Source organism: Haliotis asinina, chromosome 16, assembly GCF_037392515.1.
Source record: "Haliotis asinina isolate JCU_RB_2024 chromosome 16, JCU_Hal_asi_v2, whole genome shotgun sequence".
NCBI lineage: Eukaryota > Metazoa > Mollusca > Gastropoda > Lepetellida > Haliotidae > Haliotis > Haliotis asinina.
Window position 1 is genome coordinate 42,269,096 of NC_090295.1, and position 22,319 is coordinate 42,291,414.

Sequence of the window (22,319 nt, forward strand, 5' to 3'; positions counted from 1 at the left end):
TGATGTAACTGAGTCCATACAGTAAAAACCTTTGGTTTACTTTTTTGTTTACTATGTCGATAAACGTCATGTGTCCGACAATTTCCGGGTGTTATTGAGTATTTGAAGCACGGGAATATTTCATTTGAAACCTCTGGCTGATGCCATTGATTCCAAATATATTCCCATGCTTAAAATACTCAATAACACCTTGAAATTGCCCAACACATGATTATCTCCTCATTCAACTCTACAAAGACGGATGTGGTCTCACCTCATATCACCCCGTATCCCGGTGTATCGGTTCCAATCTCCTAGCATCTGTCTCATAAGGGCATTTTCCAGACTATAGACTGCAGCAGCACGGCGACGACGCTGCAGCACCACATTGTCACGCCACACCTGCAGCAACCGTCGTAACTGGTTCATCTCAATCTGTTTCTCAATGTAGCGTCGACGCGACAGGTTAGTCAGCCATTTCTCCTTCCAGAGTGAAAACACATGACTGAAATGTGAGGAACACATGGAACACAAGCCCATCAAACCACCAAAGATGCATGTAAAATGTGAAATGACAATCTAACTTACAGGCAAATATTCCTCTCGGCCATGCGCTTGGCACGGAGATTCCAGAGCCTTTCCCGCCAGTAGAGGAAGAAACGGCGGAGGTTGGTGGAGTGCCAGTGGTCCTGACTTCGACTCAGGTCCTGCTGGCGTTCTACTTTACAGACCTGAGACGATTGGTGCCAGCCCCGGAATATCTGAGCCAGTGTCCTCAGTCTGAAATACATGTCAACACTGAGTGGAGGACCAGTAGTAGACTATCATCAAATCTACAGCCATCTAGCCTACTTGTATCATCAAATCTACAGCCATCTAGCTTAAGCTTATTAGTATCATCAAATCTACAACCATCTTGCCTACTTGTATCATTAAATCTACAGCCATCTAGCCCACTAGTATCATCAAATCTAAAGCCATCTAGCCTACTAGTATCATCAAATCTACAGCCATCTAGCCTACTAGTATCATCAAATCTAAAGCTATCTAGCTTCAGCTTATTAGGATCATCAAATTTACAGCCATCTCGTCTACTTGTATCACCAAATCTAGAGCCATCTAGCCTACTTGTATCATCAAATCTACAGCCATCTAGCCTACTCAGTAGCCTACTTCCATCATCAAATCTACAGCCATCTAACCACAGGCAAACTGTAGCGTTGGGGTTGCGCAGCCTAGAGAATATGACAAGTCTACTTATATGCAAGCGAAGCGAGCAAAGGTTGGAAATGTACTTCCCTCGCTTCGGATCAAGAAATATTTTTCATGCCAAAATAATATATCGCCACCATCAAAGGTACACTCCCATTTCCTCATTTGGTTGTGCTCTCAGATTTCCTGCCCTACGTTTAATAATTACTCGCGTGAAATATGTTTTATTCCACATTTTAAGAGCGCCACTCGTGTTATTCAGATTGTTCTTTGCTTCCATTACCCCTACCAGGTTCCGCTTGAACGAAGTGATAGAACACGAATAAGAAGAAATTAAGATTAAATACCATATTGCTTAATGTTATCATAGACCTGTTGGAGTTTAATAATAAGTCTTATCTGTCCTCGCTATTGTTAGATTTTTTGTAACATGTATTCTACAAAAAAAAAAAACACTTCTGGCCTAACGGGCAAATGAAGCAAGGGAGGTAACTGTAAGTATTCCATATGGAATAATACCCTCATGTTCCTTCACTCCATTAAAATGGAAGCTGGAAGGGGTAATGGAGGTGAAGAACGGTCTGATATACCATGAGTTGAGCTTAAAATGTTGACTAATACATATTTAAGATGAGTAATTGTTCTACAAGGGGTTGGAAATATGGGAGCACAACCCAGTGATGAACTAGGTGCCTACCTTTGATTTTGGTGATATTTTATTTTGGCATGAAAAATATTTTTTGAACCGAAGCAAGGAAAGTATGTTGCCAACCTTTGCTCGCTTCGCCTGCATGTAAGAAAACTGGTCATTCTCTCTATGCTGCGCAACCCATTTGTGCTACAGTTTGCCTATGATCTAACCTACTAGAGTCATCAAATCAGTATCATTAAAATGTAAAATTGTGCATGTTTGTGATTTGAGGCATGAAACTCATAAGGACAGTATCACTGTAAAATATAAAGAAACATAACACATCCTATATTTCTCATAAGGACAGTATCACTGTAAAATATAAAGAAACATAACACATCCTATATTTCTGTGGTTTATTACAGACTTATTTATTACAATGGGAAATATCCACATCAGTCGTGTAAGAACTTGCCACATTAGACTCTTACAAGTGAGTGGGTGAGTTTAGTTTTACGTCGCACTCAGCAATATTCCAGCTATGTGGCGGCGGTCTGTATATAATCGAGTCTGGACCAGACAATCCAGTGATCAACAACATGAGCATCGATCTGCGCAATTGGGAACCGATGACATGTGTCAACCAAGTCAGAGAGCCTGACCACCTGATCCCGTTAGTCGCCTTTTACGACAAGAACAGTCACCTTTTATGGCAAGCATGGGTTGCTGAAGGCCTATTCTACCCCGGACCTTCACGGGTCAGACTCTTACAAAGTAGAAGGAATAAACAGCATGAACATGTTGCTTCATACATGCATATTCCATATGAGAATGTTGACCTGCACAGATATGGATTAACCAAGCTGACCTGTGTATGGAAGCAAACTAAACGCCTACCTGTAGTGTTTGCAGGCACGCTGGTGTTTCAGGTATGTCTGCTGCATTTCCTCCAACATCCGGCGCTGGAGATGTTCCCGGTATAGAGCACTGAAACACACAGCTTTGGAGGTCACAACGTCCTCTCTACCACTATCACAATCTATGAGACTCCTGACACGCACCTGGGAAATGTGTCACTTTTTTTGTCCAGATCAACAATCACGCTGTTGATCACTGGGCGGTCTGATTCAGACTCAATTAGTTACAGATCAAAGCCAAACTGTAAGATATGAAACCTGAAAGATGTGAAAATGAATACCATGTCTTCAGTGTTCAAGGATCTGTCACTACGTCAGCCATCATAATCTGAATCTTATGGAACAAACTTGGCAGCATTTTCAGTATGTTCGTGTTAATATATCGTCTAGGAATCTTCACCATTTTTACCAGAAAATAACAGGAAATATGCTTTGTGCCCCTTCAAGTTACTGTCACAAGAGAAATGCAGTTTTGTTTGTTGTTTACTATCACTTTCATCAATATTCCAGCTTAATTTGTGTCCTCCATACTTCCTAGGCTCAAATGTTGGTAAACCAAAGACATATCAGGGCTGGAAGCCTCCACTGACAGTGATGTTCATTTGCTGCCGATAAGGGTGGCTGTGAGCTATTCATTGTGGGTAATTCGCTAATGCTGGATAAATTGTGGGAAGGTATCATGTGTAGAATTCTTTTGGATTTAGCATACAGCATTAAGGTAGCACTGTATGAATCAAGGGTAAGAGTGAGCAAGTGAGTGAGTTGAGATTTATGACACATTCCGCAATATTCCAGCTATATGGCGGCAGTCTGTAAATAATTGAGCCTGGTCCAAAAAAATCCAGTGATCAACATGATCATCGATCTGCGCAATTGGGAACCGATGACATTTGTCAACCAAGTTAGCAAGCCTGACCACCTGATCAGGTTACTCGCCTCTTATGGCGAGTTGACTTTTATGGCAAGCATAGGTTTAAGGAATATTCTACCCTGGATCTTCACAGGTCATCAACGACAAGAACAATCATGACTTAGAATACATACGAAAACCACCAGCATATTTTTATAGTGGCTTAGCTTTTATCCTTAGCTAAGAATCCTTTTGAACTGCTGGCCAGTCGTCACTTGTGGTGTTGACTGAATATATAGGTCTTTGGGTAAACCCATCCTTAGATCCATTCTTGTAGTACTTACCATCTCAACCTGGCTGCTTGAATTTTAACATTCAGGTTATGGAAACGGCATTCCACTGTCATATCTCACACCAGTTAACATATACCACCTCTTTATACTGTCACACATACACAGAATGTTATCAAGCACAAATAGCACAACATTACTGGTAAACACTACCACATAACATTAACATTATCGGACCGACAAAAAGGTCGAGGACATAATGGCAGATGGTACAATCTTTGCTCACATTACAACTATAAGAATTTCCCATAGGACATTGAAAACTGTTTCCTTTATTCATTGCCATATTTGCCACCTTGGCACTGTGTTACCACGGTTACTGACTCACATTGCCTGCTGGATCCGGGACCTCTTCTGTTTGGATAGTGCCGTGAAGTGTTGCCACGACAACCACATGTGCGACAACATTGTGCACCTGAAACATCCCACGACACAAGTGACACACACCACACAGGACGGACATACAGATTATACAAGAAGTCACGTGATGTACACAAACACCCGCTGTGTCTGCTGGGACAACCATGTCCTGCACAAAGTTAGAATTAGTAACACAAGATCACACCCACACATCGATCTACCAACAAGAATGTCATGCCGTCTGCTAAACATGCAAAGAGTGAAGACACAGCCTTAGAAAACAGAATTAAGTTTAACTCACAAATGTAGTTGTGTGTTGTGAAAACGTTCTCTATGTCTAGAAATTGTTATCTGGCACTGTTACCATGAATGTATCGATACTTGGGTCTAATTCTCCGGCTAGCACCAAATCACCATGTAATACATATAAATTTACCCCCTTCTCTAGAATTCAAGACAAACAATTCCCAAGCTTTCTCAAACCTTGGACTCAGTGCAAACTTTTAATATTTATAGAATTCCAAAGCTTGCAGTTTCATCAAGGCTATTTCGAGATAACTGAGTATCTCTAACAATGGTACTCTCCCAGATACACTATGTCTAGTGTCTATCCACACATACAACACTTCTGTCTCATGGTCAGTCTGTAAGAACCACATTTCAATCTGAATCTGAAATTTAAACTTTTGACCAGGGAAGGGGTGGGGGCAGGAAAGAGAGCCTAGCTAAGGGAAGCAACTCTGAGTAGCACATTCATGTGCCTTAGACACAAGGGCAGTAGTGGCCCCATAATACATTCAGGCTAATCTGATCTGAGAATAATCAGTTATAACATGGATAATGATATATTAGCCTTAGTAAACACATTTGGAAAAACGTATAAAGTGCATGACAAAATGTCAAGGTGAAACATTAGATTAGAACAAACAGCAGAGAACAACAACAAGGTGATGCTACATAGTGGTGTCCACACAGTGAGTTAGATGAAGAGATCTGAGTACCAAGCAATACAAAATACAAACATGTAACAGTTTTGCAACATGTAAAGTCTTGTTCCTGATATAGAGGTATGAACACATAGGCCCATGCATGTGATACAACATGTATGTCCTACCTGGGACCTAGTCTCACTGCTGTTGGATAACACAGGGAAGATAACAGATGCTATTACACATGCTTCTGCGGATTTTACAATCAAACTTCCATACCATTAGTGACCCGTTAATTCTCATGTGAATTTGTTTTAGAATTATTGACTTAAAAACATTAAACACAAGAGTAACTATGTAGATTTTCAAAGGTACAATGGATTCTAAAACAATGAGTGAGTATGGTTTTGTGTTGCTTTTAGCAATATTCCATCAATATCACAGCAAGGGATGCCAAAAATGGGCTTCACATATTGTACCCATGTGTGGAATCTAACAGGGGCCTTCAGCGTGATGACCATATGCTTTAACCCCAGGCTGTCCCATCGTCCCAAGTCTAAAACAGGTCTACATGATGCACTGTCTGTCATAATGGTAGCATGTGTGAAGCTCAGGTTCTACCTCTGATTAATGAGGACAACCTGTTGAAGGGTTGCAGAAAGGGTTAACATAAGAGAGGGGCAGAGTGGGGAAGGATTGATGGAGGAGAGGGTTACGGGAGAGGAAGATGGACAGAGGGAGTGGGAGAGGGCAATTCCTAATAATAGATCTTTCGCCATAGAGAGTCAAATCTTAACTTTTAATGTTAATAAGGTTATAGTTGTTGACTTTCAAATTTTAAATGAATGAAATAAGAAAAAAAAACCATTAAGTGCTAATTCCTAATAAATATCATCGAAATCATTGTATAAATACAAATAGTATTCAACCCAAAATTAATGTAAAATAGCTACTGGCTGACAACATCTTAATCAAGCTCTTTCAATACTTAAAACTGTACATATTGTTGCTAATGTAATTCAGCTGTTTTCATCAATTACAACTCCAAGCCACTATGAACTAAAGAAATGTAAATCCCCATATAAAGCAGGATTCTTCATCACTGTACTAATCATAACTGCACTCCTATCTGTGTTTGCATCTAAAAGTTAGTGTGATTCTTGGAAGAGAATGAGTATCCCAGCATGCACCACTCACCTGCGGTAGTAGTCCGCCTTGTGCTGCTTTACCCTCAGAGTATGCATCTCCACCCACTTCTGCAACATCGCCGACATCAACTTCTGCTCCAGGCTTTTCCGTAGCATCCGAGCTCTATCAAATATTGAGCGAGTAAGTGAGTGTGATTTTACAGTTAGAATTATTCCTAGAAACATGATAGCAAGAGACACAGGAAAGAACTACACAGACTGAACCCCTAACAACACAGACTCACCACCATAGACTATGACAAGGGGATGGTTAAGGACTGAGGACCCCTTTAAATATTCTTTCATTGTAAACTCATTTTAAGTTAATGTTTTTTTTCAGTTGTCTTACAGTTATGAATCACATCTCACTGACCTTGAAATATGGAGGCCATAACACAATAGGATCAATCATTATATATGTTATGGGGATCAGGTCAGATGTTTTTAAAACCAAATCAAAATGTAAGGTATTGGGAATCCACACAGCAAGTCCTTACATGCAATACTGTGGAGCCTGCTAACATAGCAACCAATATATCAGAGCCCAGATATGCAGAAAGGGTTATAGTTGCGTGGGGTCCTACAACCTTTACATTCATCTTTATTCAAATGTACCCGAAACCAAATATGAACACACAAATGTGCCACAGTTTGCCCATATGTACCTCCGCAACCAGTACAAGACATTATAAATCAGTTCTTTTTGCAAAGGACAAGGTATGATAAGGGTGGTTTTTGGCCCACTAACAGAATTGGCTGAAAACATGTTATTTGTTTAGAGACAAGTTAGCTTTGCATAAAAATGCTATATTTTATATGTTCTGAGGTGTAATTTTACTGCAGTGGGGGCCCAGAATGGGTTTTATCAGTTCCCATGAAAAATAACACAAAGTCTGAAATATCAGTGTGCCATAATGGCTTATTTACAACTGTCATTTTATTTACATACAAATTAACGCAGTTTTACGACAGGTAGTCATGCTGAAAAACATATCAATGTCAATCATACTGTTTTAACCGCAAGGGGCCCAATTAGGGTTGCAAAACATTGTTAATTCAATTACTTGCCAATTGTGTCCCCAAAACTCAGTCATTATTCACAGCATTCTTTGCAAATGTAATCCATGGGTTCATTGTACAACATGTAAGCATGATGACAAACATGTTGTACTAAGAATCACAGGGGCCTGATTTGGGTAAAGTTACATTTTGGGCACAGCTTCATTCCAGCTAGTAAGTGTTACAAGTCAGCATTTACAACCAGTTTTAGCAAATATACAGTTATCATCTCAATCATCATATGTTAATACAATAGCCAACCATGTTGCACTAAACATCACAGGCCTTGACCTCAAAGGGGACCCTTTCAGGTGAAATTTCATTGTAAGTGCAGGTTCATATCAACACCATGCACACGTTAAAGTCAGTATTCAAAAGACTTCACAGAGTAATTATTCACTACTTATCCACTTTAAAGATAAAAAACATCCACTATTACTTTTCATTCACACAGTCATCAATCTCAGTATGTGATTCACTCTCAAGAACTGCAGTATTCAAAAGTGTATAAACCTAAAGTAGATCAAAATATCTAAAATATGAATTTAAAATATTGGGTACAAAGGCAACTAGACTGACTTGAAAAGATGAATGGTCAGTGTGTCTCAAGAAAAGATTTACATGATGTTAATTAAAGCTTATTTCACCAGTGTTGTAACATAGATTACCAAACTTATGAAAACAAATTACAATATTTGGATTTGATGCGAAACAGTTTAATTAAACATTGTAGACTTGATAAACAAACTTTGAAAAAAAGAAAGAAAAGTTACATGGATTTGAACTTGCATGTCTGATAACAAAAGAAACCAACAGTCCACTGTTGCAACCATTAGGCTACATATTCCTTTGCCTCCCAGTGTGAATTTAAGCTTATATATTACACTTTACAACTATGTATGACTTGACGTCTGCTTGTGTTCATCATCTGCTAGACCTTGATACAATGTTCTTATTCTAGCTAAAAAAATCCTTTTCATACAGTTAAGTGTAGTCATTTTGGTTAAATCTAATATGTCATTGAAAACATCAAGGTACATAAGGTCTTGGAAAATCCATATGTTTATATATGGCAATCCTGTTGAATGACAGTGTTATTTTGACAGACTAACAGGGGACTCAAAGGTGTTTGATACACAGATGATAGAAAAACTATGATCAAATTCTTACATAATAACAAAGATTCTCACCTTTACAGTACTGCTTGATCATATTTTGAAAATCTTCATACATCTTCTTACTTTTCTAGCAGAGACCAACAACCCAAAACCAATGTTTACCTCTCATAAATCAGCCTTGTGAGTGCCTTATGATATTGAAAATTTTAATAAAGATGTTTGATATGTGTATTTTAGATAACAAAACCATTCAAAATATAATGTATCATGGCACAGATGTGTAAATGTGATGGATTGTTTTTAAAGATGTTAGTTTATGTCAATGTTTATTTTTTGAGATGTTGTATGGGGCAATTTCATAAACCGAAAAAATGTACTTTTTTAAAGATTTTGATGTGAGCAAAAGCGTGACCCACCACAATTTTTTAGGTGTGCATTCTAATTTACTCTCTTCATATGTGGTGAAAAAATTGGGATGGGTCACGCTTTTGCTCACACTTTTCTACCACTCTGAAAATCAGAAAATGTAGGTTTCTAGAAGATATTGTAAAATATGTTAACTTTGAGGTCTTCAAAGAGGAAAACTAACAACACCAAAAACATAAAAATGCAATTGGAGGTAACTTCAACAATTAGTTTAGCTCCTTTTATGCTAAAATTATTGTGTTGTAAAATTTTGATAATCATGACATGTTGTGGGCCAATAATGGCCTCTATCATACCTTGTCCTCTGTATACAAAAAAAAAGTTCCTCACATTTTGTATGGGGCGTGCCCGCTCCACAAGGCATACACCACCAAGTTTACAGTTTATTTGTATGATTTAGGGTATACTAGGTTGGGGTACCTGGATTACACAGTAGTGCCCTATTCACGGATGCCCCTCGGACGTGTCTGCTCATAACTTAAGGGGGTTCTAGTATCTGAATCTTTAGGCCCAGTACATCTTTCACACTGAACATTGGGATTGTAGACACTGACTTTTTATCAACTATGTAAAGTGAGTACCTCTGTGCCTCCAGGGTGAAGTCACGCCAGGTCTGGAAGGACATCTCAAGTCTGGTCTGTCGCCTGGTGTCTGTCCTCTCTCGCCACTGATGGAAGAAACACAAGGTTATCTTAAACATACGTATATACTACAGTGTCAGTGAATACAGTCAATCATAACTGCTACTTAGATAGTGTTGACTGACTTATTGAATGCTGCTGTTAAATAGATGGTGCCGACTCACCTCGTTGAATGCTGCCATTAAATAGATGGTGTAGACTCACTATTTTAATGCTGCCATTAAATAGATGGTGATGACTCACCTTGTTGAATGCTGCTGTTAGCTTGATGGTGTTGACTCACCATGATGAATGCAGCTACAACTTAGATACTGTTGCCGTTAGATACATTTGACTTACCATGTTGAATGCTGCTGCTACTTAGATACATTTGACTCACCTTGTTGAATGCTGCTGTAAGCTGGATGATGTTAACTCACCATGTTGAATGCTGCTGCTATTTAGACACTGTTGACTCACCTTGTTGAATGCTGCTGTTATCTGGATGGTGTTGACTCACCATGTTGAATGCTGCTGCTATTTAGACACTGTTGACTCACCTTGTTGAATGCTGTTAGCTGGATGGTGTTGACTCACCATGTTGAATGCTGCTGCTATTTAGACACTGTTGACTCACCTTGTTGAATGTTGCTGTTAGCTGGATGGTGTTGACTCACCATGTTGAATGCTGCTGCTACTTAGATACTGTTGACTCACCTTGTTGAATGCTGCTGTTAGCTGGATGGTGTTGACTCACCATGTTGAATGCTGCTGCTATTTAGACACTGTTGACTCACCTTGTTGAATGCCGTTAGCTGGATGGTGTTGACTCACCATGTTGAATGCTGCTGCTACTTAGATACTGTTGACTCACCTTGTTGAATGTTGCTGTTAGCTGGATGGTGTTGACTCACCATGTTGAATGCTGCTGCTACTTAGATACTGTTGACTCACCTTGTTGAATGTTGCTGTTAGCTGGATGGTGTTGACTCACCATGTTGAATGCTGCTGCTACTTAGACACTGTTGACTCACCTTGTTGAATGTTGCTGTTAGCTGGATGGTGTTGACTCACCATGTTGAATGCTGCTGCTACTTAGATACTGTTGACTCACCTTGTTGAATGTTGCTGTTAGCTGGATGGTGTTGACTCACCATGTTGAATGCTGCTGCTACTTAGATACTGTTCACTCACCTTGCTGAATGCTGCTGTTAGCTGGATGGTGTTGACTCACCATGTTGAATGCTGCTGCTATTTAGACACTGTTGACTCACCTTGTTGAATGCTGTTAGCTGGATGGTGTTGACTCACCATGTTGAATGCTGCTGCTATTTAGATACTGTTGACTCACCTTGTTGAATGCTGCTGTTAGCTGGATGGTGTTGACTCACCATGTTGAATGCTGCTGCTATTTAGACACTGTTGACTCACCTTGTTGAATGCTGTTAGCTGGATGGTGTTGACTCACCATGTTGAATGCTGCTGCTACTTAGATACTGTTGACTCACCTTGTTGAATGCTGCTGTTAGCTGGATGGTGTTGACTCGGTGACACAGCATGTCCTGTCGGTGCATGGAGCGACTGATGGCCCAGCGGAAGGCATCTAGTCCCTTCTTCAGCATGTGGTGTCTGAAGAGATCCGTGGCTACCCTATTCTGTCGCTGATCCTCAGCCAAGGCATGCCAGGTGTGGAAGTATCGCACCAGGAGGTGGTTTACCAGGAACTTCTGGGCCCTGGACAAGTGGCATTGTTGATGAATTCTAGCCCTTCTGAAGGGTGTGGATGCTTGGGTGTGTGCATGCTTGTGTGTGTACATGCTTGTGTCTAAGCATCAACAGTTCTGGACTAATGTCAGTTACACAGCAGTGAGGCACCAAGTTACATTCAGTGAGAACACAGTGAGATGCCAGGTTGCAGTTTAAACTAGATACCTTCGGACAAACAACACTGACTTCAAGTCTATCAGCCATGTTTCATTAACAAAATAAAGATGCAGTTGCAGGGTCACAACACTAATGGCAAAGTAACAACGTCAATGGTCTTAAGAATGAAGATTTTTATGGATATCAACTTCTTTATTATGAGAACACAACGTTTCAGGTGAAGGAGTAAGCATTAACTCCAAAACGTTGTGTTCTCATAATAAAGAAGTTGATATCCATAAAAATCTTCATTCTTATGTATTTCACTTCTAAATGCCCTTCAAAAACTTCAATGGTTTATACAATGTGGACAAAGATTGGACCAGCAACCTTCTGCCCAGGAAAACCAGGAAAAATGATGTTGATCTTGATTACTCTAATGAAAAAGAAAGCACATTTATAAAATAACACGACTAAAAAAAAGCCCAAAGAAAAGCAATGGCAAAAACCACGACTGTGGGATCCTGACACAAGAAAGGAACATAACTATGTTCTTCATTACAACTGGAAAGATTTCAAGATGCAGGTTCTCTATGAATGGGAGATTTAAGGCTTTGTAGTCCCACTTTTATTTGAAATCATAAGAATGATCTCATATTATAGTCACATCTAAGTGTGACCATTGCATATTTACACATCCCCAGTCCCTTGCTTCCTACCTGTTCATGAAAATATCTCTGTTCTGCCGGTGTTCCTTCTGTCGTCGTGCATTGTTTTGCCATGTTTTGAAGTGCTGGGTCTAGCGTAATTGACAAGGACAATCACTGTTTAGCATATTTGTGAATGTTATAGTCAGTTACATTCCAGTCACCATGACTGACAGTAAACATAGTAAATAATCAGGTTTGGATCAGAGCAGTCATTCATATACAGACAGCCCATCCATGACCAGAATGGGTTTCTAGGGCACAATTCTGACTATTTTACTAACTCAACACTAGGTACTAGCAAAAGTGATAACTCAATGCCAAAACTATCAAATCTTAAGCACATTTTCTGTACTGACAGATACAGATAGGGTAATAATTGTTCAATTTAATGACATCTTTAACATTAACTGAGCTGTTTCAGTATGGTCTTTTTGTCAGGATTACCTGTAGCAACATAATATTGTCAGATATATATCATATAGCTGAATCAGATTTACTTTAGAGTAAACGTGGAGGTACTTGATGTACTCATGACCAGTGTTTTCTCATGAACCAAGACTTACCAGAACAATGAGATCCTTCCTACTGGTGTCGTCTGCCTGGTACAAGTTTGTGAGCAGACGCAGAGTGTCAGGGTTGTGGATGTGTGCCAAGATGGTGTCAGCGGCACTGCTGTTTGACCTGTACATCAGAGGAATGTTGTCATTTACAGATGTAGCACTCAGCATTTGATAGGGTTATTCAGAATGTCCTAAAGTAACTGGTAAAAATTCTTCATTTCTTCATACATATGAGATAAAGTGTGTTTGGAGACCAATTATTGTGAAATGTATACTATAAACTATAGAAATCAACTATCATCTTCAGGCAATATTTTTCTTTGATAAAATATTTCATATTTACATTTTGTTTGATAATATAAATACTTCTCTTAAATTGTTTGGGGATGGCCTTCCTTGCCATTCTGTGGCCCAGTATCCACACAAAGCTATAATGAAGATGTGACTTACTGTAGGAAGCTGGTCTGATTTTTGGTGAGAAGTAGGTTTCCATGGTACGGCTCACGTTTCTTAAAGAAAAAATCAAAGTGTGAACACTAGCTAAGTATCAGCTTCCACACAGTGTTTGCAGGTGTGTGTGGCAATGCAACGATGTGAAAATGATGCTGGTGTACAACATGCAATAACTCAGGTCACCTGGGTCCTACTGATTACTGTGGCAAGCATGAGGTACCAGAGCCCTACATCACAAAATGATCTTAGCGCTACAAATCAGTCAACTGATACAAGTCAGTGATAAAGTATAAGAGTTCTGATCATCTTCACCTGAACCTATAAAAGCAGTTTGTTTGCCATACATGCTGACTGTATATTCTACATGATATGGGATGCGTACACAGATAACTGTCCTACTCACTTTGATGGGTGTTGACATATCCCTCTCTGGAGGTTCAAACACAGATGCAGGACCAAGGTCATCTCTCAGATCGGTGTTCTTCTTTGAGAGTTCAAAGTCATCAATCCTGTTTCCATTCATCTTTCCAAGTTTGTTCACACAATTGGACAAAAAGGTTTCTTTCAGTGACTGATTGTTGAGAACCGCAAGGCCTTTTCTCACTTTAGCTTTGCCCTTGCCCAAGACACTGCTACTTCTGTTATGAATGAGAAGACTTGGTGAGGTAGGCTGGTCATTAACTTTTTGTTCCATGAAACCTTTCCCTGATTTGTCAGACCCATTGCCAACAATCCCATTTTCATCATTTCTTGAATTTTGATTGTATCTATTATTAGACTTGTCTCTGGTGTCATCTACCTTTTGTGACCCTTGACCTTTCATATCATTTTTCAGCTCAAGGTCATAACCTTGAACTTCACACTGGACATTGGATCCTCCATCAAGTGAATCTTCAAAGGACAAGTTTAGTTTACGTTTCTCTGGAAAATCTATCACATCCAAATCGTTATTACCATCCTTTTGTCTGGATATGGTTTTCGTAATGCGCACACCAAGGAGGTCAGGAATTGTGATATCTGCTGATACTTGAACACCATTGGACACTGAAGATGGGACACCATTTCTGGTTCCTTTTTCTGGCACAGACTGTCCATGAGAAGAATCCTTCATGTTGGGCAATCTGTTGCCCTTGCCATCATGAGGCTGGACTCGAGTTGAAACATGACCAATCTCCCTGGGAATCAATACCTCTTTCTGTTTAGATGGCGAGTTTGGTCTTACGGTCCTGGGTAGTTGTGGAGGCAACTTCTTACTGTTTTTATTGATACTCTGAATGTGTGTTTTCTTCTCACCATGCACGATCCTGTGAACACCGTTTCTTTGTGAAGACTTATTTATCTTTCTCTTCTCTCCACCATTTTTAGCATTAACACCTACATTATCATCACATCCATGGAGTCTTTTCTCCACCTCTCTGTGAAACTTCTGCACATTTGCTAAAGTCAGAGTCTCTTCGTCACCAACACATTGGTCGTTCCTTGTCTTCTTGTCATCTTGCTGATAAGAAGCTGGTTTATTGCTTTTTGTCCTCACCTTTGTTTGATCCTTATGTCTGGTTCCTGCATGATGTTCACTGTGTTTATTTGAACATACCTTAGAGGACCCTCTTTTCTGATCCCTGGTTATTGTGTCAGTGTGGCTATGTTCCTGAGAGAGCTTTTGGGGGGAAACATGATTGGGCACTTGTTGACGCCCCCTTGCACCTTCAACTTCCAACATTTCTCTGCCTGAAACAATACGGCCATGAGTCAAGTGAGATCTGTGACCAGAATTTGTCCCACTATCCAGAGTCCAATCAGTACTGGAATCAATGTCCAACTCAGTCATGGTCAAGGGGCCTTCATCAGAATCTGGGGACATTTCTAACTCAGAAGCAGAACCTCTGACTTTCTGTAAGCTTTCTTGTCTCAGTATTCTTTTTGAAAGACAACCATTTGAAGCATCAAACGTGCTGTTGTCATTGTATTCCTTTGATTTCTGTTTAAAATGTTCAAGTGATGATGACCTTCTGTCCTGGGTTAAATGATTGCCATTTCTGTACCTCAGGCTATCTGACTTTGAGAGACAATCTTCTTTATCAAGTTGATGCAAGCAATTTAGAGTAGAACCATCAGTTTTTCTTGACTGTTTGACAGGGGAATGAGAACAAATCCTATCAACATCTTTACTCACCACAACTCTGTCAGGATACTTGGAAGTCCGAAGAGACTGTCTCTCCAAAGATAAATCCCTGACTCTATCCTGCTGGTTGTGACCATTTGACCTAATACTCTCAAAGAGTCCATCACTTCTTGACAAGTCCTTTTGTAACTCCACATTTGTCTGCACTGGTCGAACCGATGACGATCTGCTCAGCAGTGAACTGGACAGTCTCTTATTCTCGGGAGACTTCACTGTATCTCTCAGTCGTTGGAATTCATTGCCAGGATCCTCAGGACTGAAATCAGATGTACATTCTTGTTTGGAATTCTTGTGTACTGCAGCAACAATTCTCAAACTACCTGTTCTGTTATCACTTGAACTGTCTGACTTCCTCAAGGCATTTGAGAGTATTTCAAGTGTTTTAACAGCCTGATCAACAGACACATGTGACGAGTAGGAATCAGCAGACACACAGCTGTCATCCAGAACTCGACCTCGTAATGTGTTTTGGATGTCCGTAATTTGCTTCTTTAAACGCTTCTCTCGGACTCGAGTTTCAAGCCGATGTAACAAAACCTTCTTATCAGCCTCATCAACAAAGTCTTTTTCTGAGATTTTCTGAGACAACAAAATTGATTTAGGTCTCTTGAAAACATTGTCATTCTGGAATCCATTGTTGTGAATGAGTTTTTCCTGATGGCAAACATGCATTGAATCTACCTCACTGTTGTTGCCTCTGTATTTTGATTGTGGCTTTCTCTGTAGTGTTTCCTCCACCACTCTAGCCAGTCTAGGACCATCATCATCATCATCATCATCATCATCATCATCATCATCATCATCATCAATTCTGACAACACCGAAATCAGACGGATCTCTACTAAAGTTTACAACACAGTAGTTCCGCTCTCTTCGTGTTTGACAGGAATCCCTTCTCGAAACCAGGTCCTCATTGCTTCCAGAAGAGTAATCCTTATGCCGAAGGTCATCAAACTCATTCACAGAGGTAGACCAGCAAACAACCTCAACAGCAGTTCCTTTGCTACTAGCATGAGAATGAGACTGTGAGTTAAAGCGTTCCGATTTTCTAGGACTAATCAGACCTCTCAGATCAGTCATCTTTGAGAGGAACTCACACCTCAATGCTTCATCGTCATTATGAAAATCCAACTTTCTTTTCACGTCCTGAACCTCTTTGAATGCTGCCTTTGTTCCCCTGCTCCCCAATTTCTTCTTGGCCGGGAGAGACTTCCATAACTTTTCGTTTTCATTTGTGGACTGCATAATGGTGTAAGAGTTCTTATCCATCCCAAAAGACAGCAGTCAAAGTCTCCACATATACAACAGTACACATGACAAGAGACCCACACTCCATGATAAAGACCCTCAGCAAGGTGCTCCTTCACAGAAACACATGAATCATGGATTAGCTTTGATTCCTGTTCTTGGAATCAATCTATGTCCAGCCACTGATATCACCGACAGTCATCTGCCAGGGATCACAGCTTCTGGTTCACTAATCACTCATCCTGTGAATATTTGATACCACCAGGCAGCCAGGCGCGACTAATCAACAGAAGGAGGAGGTGTTGAAGTACAGCTTGCTGCAACGCTTGACTGTGTCCACACATCTCCGGCACTGCTGCAATCGGCACCTGCTGTCAATACAAGACAGAACTGGAATATGATAGGGGCTATTGTTATGGACTCATTGTAAAACGAGGAATATACACATTACAATACCATCAAAGTAGAATAACAGTAGGTAGAGATAGGTACAATATTAAAGTAATAAGCTTCATAGATTGTCCACATGATCTACTGGACAAAGTTTTATAGGTAATACAAGTAATTTGAACGTGTCACGACTGATCATAGCCATTTCCTAGAGGAGTGCATTATGATTCCATACCAAGTATCATCACATCAATCTATCATACTGTGACATAACGCTGGTGTACACAATGAATATTTATTAAGACATTATTCCTTTGCTTCTTCTATGGATCAGGTAATAACACAAATTCTTTGTGTGATGGCATCTAATTGCCTGACTCTGAGAATGCGGATTCAAATCCCTGACGAAACTGAACCCCAAAAGCACTAGAATATGTTCTATCTGTAGAAAGTGTAAATCCAAATTGTCAAGTCTTGTTAATCAGACAATGTCCGCTGCACTGCAAATCGTTGGATTACTGAGAATGTCAGACTAAATAAATGAGACTAAATTATGTTTATTCAATTTGTTAGCAGAAATTATCCAGGACTAGCAGCCCATGGACAAGTAAGATACCTTTATTTAATTGCCTGAAATGAAAACTGACTTCTCTCAAGCATCGGGCGATGGGATTTTTTACCCCCTGTACCCATAAAGCATAAAAATGTAACATGAAATAGAAATAGAAACATTGTAATGGGTTTAATGAACGACTATTTAATCCGATGATAAATAATCAAAAATTGATCAAAGGAAGGATTAAAAATGATCATAGATTGTGAAAAACATATTTTCCATTAATTGGAATTTTGTTGTTTCAGTATTAACGATTGAATAAAGTAAACAAACCATTAAATTTGATAAAGCATCACAAACAGACATGCCCACAAAAGCATAAAGCTATGCACATTGTAAAATTTATAACCACTTTTATTGTTTAATTTTAATTCCACTGTCTTTCTTGCATGCATATCATTGCTTGACTACTAGTTATGAAAAACACTAAATAGAAGAAATCTGTGGAAAACCCCTTAAAATTGGTGATTGCATTAAAAATGTTTATGTTTCGATTATGATTAATAATTGTTCACCATTAGTCCTCCTATAAATTATAATCGACAATGGATTTTGTTTCTGATTCCAAACACTAGCAATAAACCACAAACACAAGAGAGCAACTGAGCAAATACTTGCCGAGTCTAGACCACAAATACCAATACAGACAACACCACTTAGACATACATGCCTGTGTCTAGATTTGGCAGCCAGTGCATACCCTACCACCTTCACAATCAAGAAAACTCTCCCCTCACCTAACCTCCAACCCCCACCCCCAAACTACCCTACTTCAAGCACTAACCGGCTTTCCATGAACGGATGCACAGACAGTCACTGTTGCAACAGGGTATCAACAGTTGAGGTGACAGAATCTCTACTGACTAGTGATGGGAATTGTCGAAATCTCCCTTTTGATGACTGCTTCATACTAATGAACAATCGTTCAAAAAAGGTGGTGAGTATCATTTTTGAGATCTTACTATCCAGGTTGTGATTGTAGATACCTAAAAACATGATGCAACATACTACTTTAAAGTGATGTCCAAGATATCATAAACATAAACTTCCTGGAGTCTTCAAGAAATATTTGTCATGACTTTTCAGTTAAAGAAGTGAGTTTTCTAAGAATTAAACAGGTTTTCAGACCCTGAAAACAAGCATATTCAATGACCAAAAGTTTCAAAGACTAAACAGTTGTTCCAAAATAGTTTGTGTTTGATTATGAGAAAATGCAATACACTGCTTGGTCATTTGTTCACTGCGACCACCCTTCAATTATTTCAGTTAATCATAACAACACAACTACTGTTTGTAGTACAAACACCTCTCAACACCCCTAGCTCTCCCCTTCCCCCCCCCCCCCCCCCCCCCCACACACACACACTTACCTGGTGTAGACACTATCACCACATCACAGTAACAACCTTGTATAACAAGCCACAATCTATCTGTAATCCAATGTCAGTAAAATGACCTGGCAGTCAAACCAAATTCCTACATATAGTAGGCATAGAGTTTCAGATCCAACCACATTCCACAGTCAGGTCAAACCTAATTCATGTCCTACAAAAGGCACTGGCAGCTGATATATCTGTGTACACACCGTGAATACACCTGTATGTAAGCGTACGACCCTACCTACAGCCGATGATTACATATCTATTATGTTTGTTTTCTTTGATAAACGATTCCTTTAAGTCCAAGAGGATTGGACAGGGGTCAGAATACTGTTCAGATGAGTGCACAGAACAGCTTCTGACCTATGGCTATCAGATTAAGACAGTCGATAGTCCTTCATTTCTGCTTAATTCGGCATCAGTGTGGGGGCATTATAGCATGAGCTTAGCATGTCATTTTCTCAGACAGATTAAGGAAAGCAAGACATCTGCTTATGAGTTTACAAAAGAAGATTATGTACATGGAACCAGGTATTATAAGAGTGCTTTTTTGCACCAGATCAGACAGCAGTAGCCAGTCCTACAATTCCAATGCATTGTGAAATCGATTAGCTAACAGATCAGTCCTCCTCATTCTGCTGTACAGTAAGTAAGCCCATGGGCTTGATCCACAGTAAACCGTCTGTAATGCTGGGACGACAACTTATTACAGCACAGGATAAAAAAACATGTCAGTAACAGAGAGTTACCTACAAGTGGTCAAGTCTACCCTGATAAAAAATTACATCTCTTCAGGGCTCAATTTAGTGCTTTGTAACTTACTTTTGCTACCCTTTTGCACCAGGTGCAAGTTAATTCTCAAGTGAGTAAACTTACAAATGAAACATCTATATAATTGCATCTACACATTGAAATAAAAGTGATGCAGTTGGAGTTGCTTGGTGCAGCTAGGTTTATACCTTAGGTTGCACCTGGTGCAAGTGAATTAACATCTCTTAAGTCGAGTCCTGTTCCTTCCTTACACATGGTGATCCATAGCCTGTTTATATATTGTATTGTCTTTAATAGTAACATATTTTTGGATTTATAATCTTGTTTTACATTTAATCTGTGATATTTTACTTGTTTCAACTGTCCTTTGTCAACAGGTTTTTGCCATCTAAGTTTATGTAGCATAAATGTGTAACCTGTTTTACACATGTTATGCCTGAAATACTGTCAATGGGACAACTAATCTTCACTTACTAACTTTGTACAAATAAAGACCTTTGCAGGCATTTTTTTCATGCTTTGTAATACTACAAAATCACTAAAGTCAATTGTATAAAATCAAGACTATTGCTCAGTGGAGTAACACATTACAAGTCTGGTCTACCATATTATCAGTCTGGCAAGGTTGCAGGAGTGAATTATTGGGCGGGGCTATTTTGAAGGGGGTTGGGGTTAATGGATCATTGGATGAGAGGAGTGAAAATCCATGCTTGGTAACTGTAATCATTTGCTACAGAAACACGTAAAATTTATTCATGACAGTAGATAGAAGATTATAAAGACTGGTATGCATTCCTTTTGAACCACTAACAAGTACTGGTACGTTATACCTGAGTACTACCTATGGGCAGAAACGAACCCAGGTACTAGATGTAACGAGCCACCGCTCCAACCACTGGGCTACCCAACCACCCCTCAAGATTACTGTAAGAACCACATAAACAGTTTTGTGGATTTAGGATAATTACATTTATTTCATGTGATACAATAACGCCAGAAGCTGTAAATCAGTAAAGAGCAGAGGGATTGAGAACAGCTCACCACAGAGCAGCAAAGTCATTAATGCTCACTTCAGTGACTTGGCAAATGAAATCTATGTAGGTGGACCAAAACACCATACCTTCAAGGAGCCAACTCTTCAACAGATTATATTGGCACAGTGGTGAAAATATAATTGAATTTCTCACCCTTGCAGCAAATTAATATTCACAAATTTTGTTCTGGTAATCCCGAATCTCACCCCACTGTATGCATAGGATCAGACTGGAACCCCGAGTCCAAGTCTGTATATGCCAGTCAGTAACTGACAGTGTTGTCAACATTCCACAATGTCACCAAGTTGCCATATACAGAGTGTATATATGTACACTATGTTATACATCATTACCAATATACAGTAGAGTGATCTCCCCATGAATAGACAGCGGTTTACAGGGTCACCTACCCATGGGGTCGCCTGCTATATTATAGACCAATATCCAGTTGATATGGAGGTTTAAATGTCATACACGATTCAATTTTCATTTCAATACACAGCCGTTTCATAACTACTCAAGCATGCAGAGTCAACCAGAGAATATGCTGGCTTGTAACTCTCAAATACTCCTTACATAGAAAAGCTTAATTGTAGAGCATGTTGTCAGAATGATGGTGCATACATCTCATGAACACAGTTAATCTGCTGCAACTAGCTCGGTTCAAAATAGTCAGTCCCCTAATCTTTGTATGTAAAAAAGTATTGCCCCATTTACTGTGTACTCTAACCTACGTACTATTAGTTACAAAGTCTTGCACAATCATGTACCCACTTTAATTTACCAGTCATGTAGACCAATTCCTTCTTAATTATAGAATATCAGTCGTCCCACAACTGGTTTTGCTTATAAGTAGGTATCTAATTACAACTGGATATATATACACGTCAGAGAAATATATAAAACTGCAGGTTTCTTACACACCTGTATCATGTACATCATGTTCCCCTTCCCTACCAATCCCTTGATGAAGGAGCAAGAGGTAGCAGTGACATGCTGTTTATGTACAATGAAGTCGTTATCCACAATAATACCCCATGTCATTCAGCTAATTTTAAACCATGCTCAGTGAGAGCTTGGTGTGTTTTTAATCTGTAACACTGCAGGTTGCAAGCAGGTCCCAAACACTAGGCTATTGATCACATCAGTCAGACAGGTTAAATCCACTTAGACATGTTAGAGATCAAACTGCCAATCACTGTCCCACACACACAGAAAAGTATGTTAAGAATACTCGTGACTTAACACTGTTCTCTTACCCGACATAGTCAGAACATTAATACTAGATTGATTTACCCTGGATTCCACACACAGTATACTGGAAAGGCACAGATTTCTTCATTTCTTAACATTTTTCAGTTCTGAGTCTTAAGATGTTGTGTGTACAAGGAACAAGTCACCTGTGAAAGCTCTACCAGTTGTAATGTAGCCTTGCTCTAAGGCAGGACTGTACTGACTGCTAAGCCTACAGATGT

The 22,319-nt window shown here is 39.5% G+C and overlaps 1 protein-coding gene across 1 annotated transcript in view; it reads right to left on the minus strand.

Annotated features, from left to right (window-relative positions):
• LOC137268090 (uncharacterized) overlaps positions 1–22,319 on the minus strand; it is a 47,128-nt gene that overhangs the window by 18,874 nt on the left and 5,935 nt on the right. Inside the window, exons 2-12 of the mRNA XM_067802598.1 lie at positions 13,628–17,025; positions 13,222–13,280; positions 12,775–12,892; positions 12,221–12,300; positions 11,147–11,372; positions 9,600–9,685; positions 6,426–6,539; positions 4,268–4,354; positions 2,720–2,809; positions 568–759; positions 254–484 (exon numbers count right to left, since the gene is read on the minus strand). Coding sequence (XP_067658699.1) covers positions 254–484; positions 568–759; positions 2,720–2,809; positions 4,268–4,354; positions 6,426–6,539; positions 9,600–9,685; positions 11,147–11,372; positions 12,221–12,300; positions 12,775–12,892; positions 13,222–13,280; positions 13,628–16,675 — 4,331 coding nt within the window. The 5' untranslated portion in view covers positions 16,676–17,025. The remainder of the gene's footprint in view (positions 1–253; positions 485–567; positions 760–2,719; positions 2,810–4,267; positions 4,355–6,425; positions 6,540–9,599; positions 9,686–11,146; positions 11,373–12,220; positions 12,301–12,774; positions 12,893–13,221; positions 13,281–13,627; positions 17,026–22,319) is intronic.